The sequence below is a fragment of the Sphaeramia orbicularis genome, chromosome 18, assembly GCF_902148855.1.
Source record: "Sphaeramia orbicularis chromosome 18, fSphaOr1.1, whole genome shotgun sequence".
NCBI lineage: Eukaryota > Metazoa > Chordata > Actinopteri > Kurtiformes > Apogonidae > Sphaeramia > Sphaeramia orbicularis.
The window spans coordinates 33,144,738-33,154,137 of NC_043974.1; the positions used below are offsets into that span (position 1 = coordinate 33,144,738).

At 37.0% G+C, this 9,400-nt stretch overlaps 1 protein-coding gene across 1 annotated transcript; it reads left to right on the top strand.

Annotated features, from left to right (window-relative positions):
• Window positions 1-314: 314 nt before the first annotated feature.
• Window positions 315-8,392, top strand: tp53 (tumor protein p53). Its single transcript, XM_030162620.1, has 11 exons — window positions 315-462; window positions 1,660-1,725; window positions 1,812-1,896; window positions 2,154-2,342; window positions 3,482-3,656; window positions 3,757-3,869; window positions 4,136-4,245; window positions 4,996-5,120; window positions 5,206-5,297; window positions 5,378-5,448; window positions 7,536-8,392. Exons 2-11 carry the CDS (start codon window positions 1,673-1,675, stop codon window positions 7,624-7,626), a joined length of 1,104 nt encoding a protein of 367 aa, XP_030018480.1. The 5' UTR covers window positions 315-462; window positions 1,660-1,672; the 3' UTR covers window positions 7,627-8,392.
• Window positions 8,393-9,400: the final 1,008 nt, after the last annotated feature.

Sequence of the window (9,400 nt, forward strand, 5' to 3'; positions counted from 1 at the left end):
CATGAGACTACCAGGATGCCTTCATGACCTGTCGATTTGTTTTGTTCACCAAGCTGCTCATGGTTTTTTCAAGACGATTTTATTCGTAACGTGAATATTTTATCAACCCACATCAGTGTCATATAAAATTCAAAGAATACATGATATAAAATGTCAAAGGCGCACTGTAAATTTCTCAAAGGTCGTCGTATAGATTACTGCGGTGGCTGTTGATGGAATTATTTCCTCTTGTACCTGAACGCAGCAGATTTCGCGGTATTACGTTTACTTACGCCGGGAGAGCGAAGTGCTCTGTGATTGGACGCCGAATTCTGTTAAAAAGCTGCCCCTCCCCCGGTTTTACTTCGGGAATCCCCAATAACAACGTGGTGGGAAAAATATTTTGGCTTTTCTGCTGTTTCTCCCGGCCTGTGTCATCTCAGTGATTAATTCGTTTCGAACCACTCCAGCAGGACATTCCAGGTAGCTGCACGGCCACGCATGAGTCATTCATTAACGTTATTTCACTCAGAAACTAATTTGTCCGACAGAGAAAGTTTTGCGGTAGTTTACGCAGGATTGAAAAACGTCGAGTGGACGTAATTAGCTTGTTAAGCTAACTTTGTTTTTTTCTGCTGAAACCGCGATACGCTACTTCAGCGAATAAATAATATCCACTCAAATATATTTTGGTTGTTAGCACGGTTTTATCGTGTGTTGTTGTTTTAAAAGTATCGTGTTTAGCGGGTGAATGAAGCTACCCTTGCATTCATTCAGTTTATTTGGGCCTAAATCGACGTTAGCTAACTAACATTAGCACAGCGCTCATGGCCTAAATTCTTGTTGCCCTACTTGCTAATTGTTAAGGTACTTAAGGAGTGGTTTTGTAGATTGTGTTCTTTTCTCAACAGTACTTATGTTTTCTCAATCGCTAGTTTCACAAGACAGCGTTAATCAGCAGATTTAACGGCAGTCGGCCTGTTGTTTTCAAGTCGAGCTCGTATTTCCGGTCTGCCAACAAGCAGTTTAGCGTTTTAATTTCGATCGTAAGTCTCTAAAATACCACATGTTATACTATTCATTATGTTTAGATCATTGTAACTGTTTTAAAAGAAGCAGTTCACGAGTCCTTGTGTAATTATTCTCTCAATCTGATAGAATAATTTTCTTAAGATGTGCAATGTGAGGTGATTTTTATTTTTGTTTTCTTGTCACAGGATTAATTGATTTAACCACGTAGGTTTTTGAAATCAACTTGAGCATTTGAAACTGAACATTTTATCAGCTAAATAGATTTAATGAGTTTAATTTTTATCTCCAGTTTTCAGTTTACACATGTTTAGGCTACAAAAATGGAATATAATATGCATAATGATAGGTTTGCTAGTACATAATGACTAAAAAATAAATGTTTTCATCAACCCAGAGTGAGCAGGATGTTTATTACCAGAGAACTGGTTGTAGTTAAAGCCATTTTGGATTATATATTTAAAAAAAAAAAAAAAAAAAAGATTGGACAAAAAACAAGTGTTCTTTACAGCCATTATTGTGGAGGGTGCAGTATTGGCTGCAAACTGATCTCTAATCTAAACATCATACATTGAACTTTTAAGGTCGATAAAGATAAGGGTATACCTTAAGATTCGCATGCCTTCAGGTTAACTGTATTGTCTTCTTTAGCCCCACAGCTGTGATGGACGACCTGCAATTGAGCCAAGACTCATTCCGTGAGCTCTGGGAGAGTGTGTAAGTTCAGGTTTTCTAATAGACAACATTTACAAATGGCAAGTAAATGATATTGATGAGTAACTGGTTTGTATTTGTTCTTGCAGCGTGACCCCATCCATTTCTACCATTCCAACCGTGAATGATGTTGCTCCTGATTCTTGGAGGGGAGATGGAAACATGGGCATGCTGGTAACTGTGGACTTTAATTTAACTCTGTGCCATAGGTTAGCTAAATTGTAGTGAGATAATTTCAAACAACATTGCAATTTGAGAAATGTATGTTATTTTCTGCTCACACAAACTTGAATTAGTCTTAAAAAGGGCAGACTTTTCAAAATGATTATTTTTTCTCTGCTCTATCTGTCACTGAATATGAAATGTAACCAGATGCGTACTGGGCACGGACCTTTGTACAAATTCTGACCTTCATGCATCTCCTTTTACAGCTAATTCCTGATCATGAACTTGCAGAGGGGTTTGATGAGAAGCTGTTTGAGCTGACCCCTGAACTAACCTCCAATGAGTATGTAACCCCCCCTGCCTGTACTGTCCCGGTGACCACTGACCATGCGGGGGACTACGGCTTCAAGCTCCGCTTTCATAAATCTGGAACGGCCAAATCTGTCACCTCCACGGTAAGAAACCTCAGCCAACCCAGAAACTTATTAACCTGATGAGAATGAGCTTGAAAATTTGTTGTATTTCTGATATTTTCAGAGGTAAAAATGTTAGGATCGTCACAGTCTGGAAAAATACAAACTTTCATTCATGATATTATACAGTATATTTTGTCCATATAGTGAGTACATTATACTGATTAACAGTTTATATTTTAATGCAAGGAAAAAGTAAAATGGTTGAATTGGAGTTTTAACAAAGATGTCTACTTGGAGTCCCTCGGCAGACTAAAGGAATTTCAGCTCGATGTTCAAGCGCCGTTTGCTTTTCAGCTCAGCTCAATCTATTTATCCTGTCATTTTGATGTAAAGAAATAAACATATAGTCCTACATACATATACAGTTTAAGTCCTCAAAATTAAACTTAACTAAACTGTTATGTAGCTTCTTTTTTTCACCTAGATTATTTTTGGTTATATGTGAAGTTCTAATATGTTTTATGGGCTATAAACCTATTAGAGGTTGGTAATTTATTTATTTTTACATACTGACAATACGGTAAAATATCTCACCTTTAGTGTGGTGTTAAAATCCATTCTTTCGTATCTCTTCTGGCTCCATTCAAGTGGAATCATTCATTGTGACTTCGCTAAATTCTAGAGTCAGTAGTCAGTCATTGCATTTGTTCAGCCAATGGTGATAGGGTTTCCACGGTGACTCAGCCAGCAGCCTGCCATCGTTGGTCAGTTCATCTGAGGTTAGGGAGGTCTGTAGTCGAAGTCCCGCCCTCCGTGACTGTGTTCTGAGGTGGAAAAAGTGCACTCTGGGTGTAAAGCTCTGCTCTAACATGACAGGACATGTTCCTACACTGACTTCCCCCAGCACCCAAATGGTTAAAACTGAGTGAGGGCAAGGTAAAACTTGTCTCTTTATTTCACAGATCTAACCTGGCAAATAATTTCTAACTCTAGTCAGGACAACTTCACTTGTATTTAGTGAAAACGGAGTAGTTAATTTAAGTTTACTCCTTTTAAAGTAGTGGATTTTTCTACTCTGAGGCAGATTTCATATCAGAATTTTGCTTCTAAAACCTCTCCTTTTCCCAGCAGACAGTTGATATCAACTCATGGATTTTTTTCCGTGTGCTTACCTTCAGTACTCGGAGACCCTCAACAAGCTGTACTGCCAGTTGGCAAAAACCAGCCCCATCGAGGTGTTGGTGTGTGCGCAGCCTCCTCAGGGAGCTGTCCTCAGGGCCATGGCTGTTTATAAGAAGAGTGAGCATGTGGCGGAAGTCGTCCGCAGATGCCCCCACCACCAAAATGAGGACGGTAAGGAAGGAAAAGGTGCACCCAAATTTATATGTGGACAGAAAAATGTCATGTAATAGTGAGTTGATTGTTTTTTTGTCCCTAATGTGTTTGTTTCCAGCTGCTGAGCATCGCAGCCATCTGGTCAGAGTTGAGGGCAGCCAGAGAGCTCAGTACTTTGAGGATAGTAATACAAAAAGGCAGAGTGTTACTGTCCCATATGAGCCTCCGCAGGTAAGAGCTATCACATACATTCCTCAGGATGTGGGAGCTTTTTCTATTTTGCAAATGGACAGTGTTTTTTTAAAATGTGAATGTGCACTATTCAGCGGTAAAAGTATGGCTATTATTAAAGCCAGTGTAGCAGATAATATTTCATGTCACCAGTATCTGTTGAAAGATAAATTTGGAAATGTTTTTTCCTTTAGCCACTAATGGATTCATATTTTAACACTGTTCATTTTTTTTTTTTTTTTTTTTTTTTGTAAATTTATTATCAGCTCGGGTCAGAGATCACCACTATACTGCTGAGCTTCATGTGCAATAGTTCATGCATGGGTGGCATGAACCGCCGGCCCATCCTCACCATCCTGACCCTGGAGACGACAGAGTAAGTCTAAAAGAGTTTTTATTTGGGTTGATAGTGAGCCCGTTTACATGCACACTAAAACTCTGATCACTACTGGATTTCTGGAGTTGTCAGATTATTCAAGTGATCATTTAAATAGTACAATCTGATATATTTGATCAAATAACAGCAGCAATCTGATCATGAGAAATCAGATTAACACACCTGGATTTCTCCCCAATACTCATTGTCTTCATGCACATATGTTAATCTGATTTATTTAGGTCTTTTACATCTGGGCATGTGTTTGAAAAAAAAAAAAAAAAGCAGAAGTGGAAGTTAGTCAGATATGAGCGGACAACCATAATAGGAAGTTTGATTCTACTATCACTGCATACATACTCCAAAAGAAATCCCACAATGGACTGAAACATCCAAACCAGGGTTTTTCGATTATTGTATTTTTGAAGTACATGTAAGCGCATCAGATCGAATTATTACAGTTATCTGTTATTTTTATGGTCATGTTAACAGGCAGTGTTTCAAGGATGGTACCATGAATTCTTCAGCTACTTAATGACTGTGCTATTGTGTAGACAAAAGATATGTTGACTCAGAATTGTCAGTATTTGAAGGGCACTGACCTCCAAAACAAATCTCAGATACTGCAGATGAAGCTGTAAGCATTTGGAATTTAGTCAGAGATACTTTTTAATATCACACAGCAAAAAAAAAGTTTTTTGTTTTTCCCATTTAATATAAAACCCTTACTACTGCTGTCGTGTCGTCCAGGGGTGTGGTTCTGGGCCGGCGGTGCTTCGAAGTCCGAGTGTGCGCCTGCCCAGGCAGAGACCGAAAAACAGAGGAGGAAAATCATTCCAAACAAGAAACCGGCGCTAAACGCACCAAAAAACGCAGTGAGTCTTCATCGTTGGTCATCACATGTCTAGTCTCCTCTGACGTCTGGTCATTTTTTTACACGACTTTGTTTTGTTTCTCCAGAGACTGAACCTGCTCCGGACTCGACTTCTCTGAGGAAAATTCGATCAGCTTCCAGCGCCGAGGAAGATGATAAGGAGATGTTTGTTCTCCAAGTGAGTAAATGCAGTATTTACGCTTTGATGAAGCTGGATGTGTTCAAACAGGACCCTAAGGGTCTTGTTCTGTTTTACAGGTTCGTGGGCGCGAACGTTATGAGATGCTGAAGAAGATAAATGATGGTCTGGAGCTGCTGGACAAAGAAAGGTGAAACTATGCATCATAAATGAGCTTAATTAACATATAATTTACTTTATCTGTCTTTTGATTGTTTTTGTCAATATGGGTCAATATCCTCAACATACAAGTCCACATTTCTGATGTTACAAATTCTTGAACTTTTACCTGAAACATACATACGTCATCTATAGTTTTACTTTTACACAAAACCTGCCACTCCACCAGTCAATTTATATTTACCTGAAATATTTTAGTAAGAATTTTCCAAAGCTGAATTTAGTTGAAAATAATCTTGGGAAAGTCCTAAAAGGATTAAATGTAAGTGTCTCATGCCTGTAAAAACCCTGCTTAACATAGACTATCATTCAGTTTTCAGATGCATTTAGTTTTTCTGAAGTTTTCTGGTTTAATTTGTGGGAATATCGTGCTCAAAGAATCATGTACTTCAGGTGAAATTCCTCTGTCTTGTAAACCTCTTTTGCCACTAGAGGCCAGTGTAAATGATGCTAAAACAAACTACATAACTGCAAAAAACTTGGCTGGTTTAAACAATCTAGTTATAAATTGCGGGTATTTTGCATGTTTTTATGTAATTCGCAACAGACTCAACACAGACATTCTGTTGAAACAGGAAATAGGCTAATGCAACACAAAATACATGATGGTGACAAAGCGATGTATTAAATTCAAAGATCATACGGGTGCTTGAAATCCTTGAAAATGCTCGAATTTCAAGGTCTGAAAAGTGCTTGAATTTCAGTTTAAATACTTGAAAGTGCTTGGAATTACAACTCTATTATATGATTTATGTGTTTATTTTTAATATTAACTCTGCCAGGTTAGATTTCAAGCCAAAGCTACTCGCAGAAGTGATACATTTAAAAAAATAAATCTTTGTCAAAAAAGAAAATTGTCAGGTGTTCTGAGGTCGACTCCAGGTATATTTTTATCTTAATCTTTGTTGCGGTGCGAGTGTGTCTGAAGAACGCCAAATGGCTTCCTTTTTTAGATAAAAGTTTGTGTTCTCAACGTTTGGCTATTGAAACATTAGTCATTATCTACAAAACAGGATGATTAAAACTAACAGAAGAAATGGTTTTGATAACTGAAATAAACACAAATACAGAATATGATGGAAGCATGATTTCAGATAATTTAAATTAACTCAAACATGCTGCAGCTTCTGCCATTAGTCAGTATTTAGTTTATGAAGCAAAACATAAGAAACGGTAGAAAACCATGAAAAACAAATTAACTTGCTCTTAAGGAAATGTAAGATGTTCATTAAAGGTGGGTGATTCACCTACAGAACCCCACAATTATTGTAAATATGAGCTGCAACTATTAATCAAATAGATGTCAATAAGTAGTGCCATTTAGTGTTCACATTTTTATCATGTCCTAATGTTTATTTTATTTATATTTTTTACATGCATAGGTCTATAAATTTATTCGTATTTATTTATTTTTTATATATTTGTCTGTATTGTTAATTGTTCTTTTGTGGGCTTTGGTTTCATGTTTCTTCGACGTTCCTCCTGGCCATAGGAATTTTTCAGTCATTTTTCAAATTGGTCCAGGGTCAAGTTAAACTATTATTTTTGTCATGTTTTAAGCCTGTAAATAACAATAAATAATAAAAAAAAAAAAAGAAAAAAAGTAAGCTGCTGTTATTTCTTCAGATTCTTAAATTGAGAAGTTGTTCAAGTGGTTTCAACCTTAAAGTAATGAAAACAATCTGGATCCTTTGTTGAGATAATTTGCACAATATTGCTGTACCTTGTTACCAGTCAAATCTGGCTTGATATTAGCTGGAAAATCTTAAGAAAAAGAAAATTTTTGTTTTGTAAAAATTTCTTAGAAAGCATTTTTTTTTTTTCTATTTAAATGAAAATTAAGACAAATCTTTTAGAAATAAACTTTTTTTCATTTTTTAGAAATCATTTTTTGCACTGTAGAAAACAAAAACTTTATGCACTGAAAACAAAAACCAAAAGGGAAAGTCTAAATGAAAATGGAAAATCTACAAGTTAAATGGTGTATACCTGAAATTATGTGTTTTTATTTGAGTTAAACCTCATTTGTGTCCTCTTTTTTTTTTTTTCTTTCCACAGCAAAACAAAGGTTAAGCCTAAATCGGAGTTGCCAACCCCCTGCTCTGGAAAGAGACTTCTTCAAAGAGGAGAAAGGAGCGACAGCGAATGAGACACCTGACAGTTTTTATAGTTTTTTTTTTTTTTTTGGTTTTTTTTTTTTTTCCCGTTTTAGCAGTAATAGTTTAGCAAATGTTATGATCTAATGACGACACCACTGCCGTTCGAAACTGTAAATTAAGCTTGAATTTCCATCACTGTTGTAAGTTTCACAATCACGGGTCCATGTTTGGAGGAACTCGATCAGTGTTAATGTGCTGACACTTGAAACAAAGAGAAAAAATTAGGGAACAGACATGAACAGATTAAAATGCAATCGTGCCTCATCATGTCTTTTTTTTTTTTTTTTTTTTTTTCCAAATTGAAGTTTGCGTCACAAACGTCTGTAAGTTGCGATTCCCTTTTTTGTTTGTCTGTGGCATCACCTCTTAAAGTATTCTTGCTGATCCAGGGAACGCTTATTAATCATGATGTGTTAAAATAAATCTTACTAGACTTGATCGATGAGGGGTCGGCTGGTTCACCCTGAGATGATGCATCTGACTTTAGGAGCAAATTTTACATAGAAACGACAGGAATGAGCAGCACAGTTTTACCACAGTAGGGCCGCAACTAATGACTATCCCTGTAGTTGACTACTATAAGGAGTAGTCAGATTACAAACTGCAAAAAAAAAAAATCAAAACAGTGTCTCTTATTTATATTCTTTGCTGCACTAAACTACTTTAGTGTCTGTGACTGGATGTTTGAAGGACAGACTGGGGTTTTTATTCCACATTGTCACTTAATTGGAAGAACCGTATCGATTGCTGTCGGCCGAAATGACAGAAAGGAAAGAAAGAATAGGGAACCTTACCGGCTCTGTCTCACTTTTACACTCTTGCGCTTCTCTCACACACTGGCTCTGCCCCCATACATTCCTTATCCACTCGCCAATCCATCATAACCCCATATACGCTTTATTCATTACACATGACAGTTACTGCTGAACTTTCAAACATTACTGCAGGGTCACTACAGTACATTTCATATTTAGAATCGTCTTTGTAAGAGCAGTTATGTATTGCGCTATACACGTCTGCTTTTTTCTGTAAAAAGCCGTCCATGGCTCTAAATACTACTAATTTTCCTGTCAAGTAGTTGAGTAGTCGCTGCAGTCCTATACCACAGACAGCCAGATGGTGGGAAAATGGGATCTTTGAGATGATACTGATACAGGGGTTGGACAAAATAATGGAAACACCTTCACCTCAAGATGATAATGCCCCAATCCATACAGCTAGAATTGTTAAAGAGTGGCATGAGGAACATTCTAATGAAGTTGAGCATCTCGTATGGCCGGCACAGTCCCCAGACCTCAACATTATTGAGCATTTATGGTCAGTTTTAGAGATTCAAGTAAGACGTCGATTTCCACCGCCATCGTCTCTAAAAGAGTTGGATGGTATTCTAACTGAAGAATGGCTTAAAATTCCTTTGGAAACAATTCACAAGTTGTATGAATCAATACCTCGGAGAATTGAGGCTGTAATTGCCGCAAAAGGCGGACCTACACCATATTAAATTATATTTTGTTGATTTTTTTTTTAAGGTGTTTCCATTATTTTGTCCAACCCCTGTATGTCATTGATTAGAAAACCGAGCGATGATCTGATGCTGAATTTCTCGCTTTTCATCCAGTTTCTCAGCACTTGAGTTTAATGTGACCAACACTCGCTGTAACTGCCACGTACAAGGCATTTTTTTTGTCGTTTATTTCTATGTCATTATAGTTTATTTTGGGATGTTAGTTTTGTATAAGAGGTTTATCTGACTATATTTTTCAT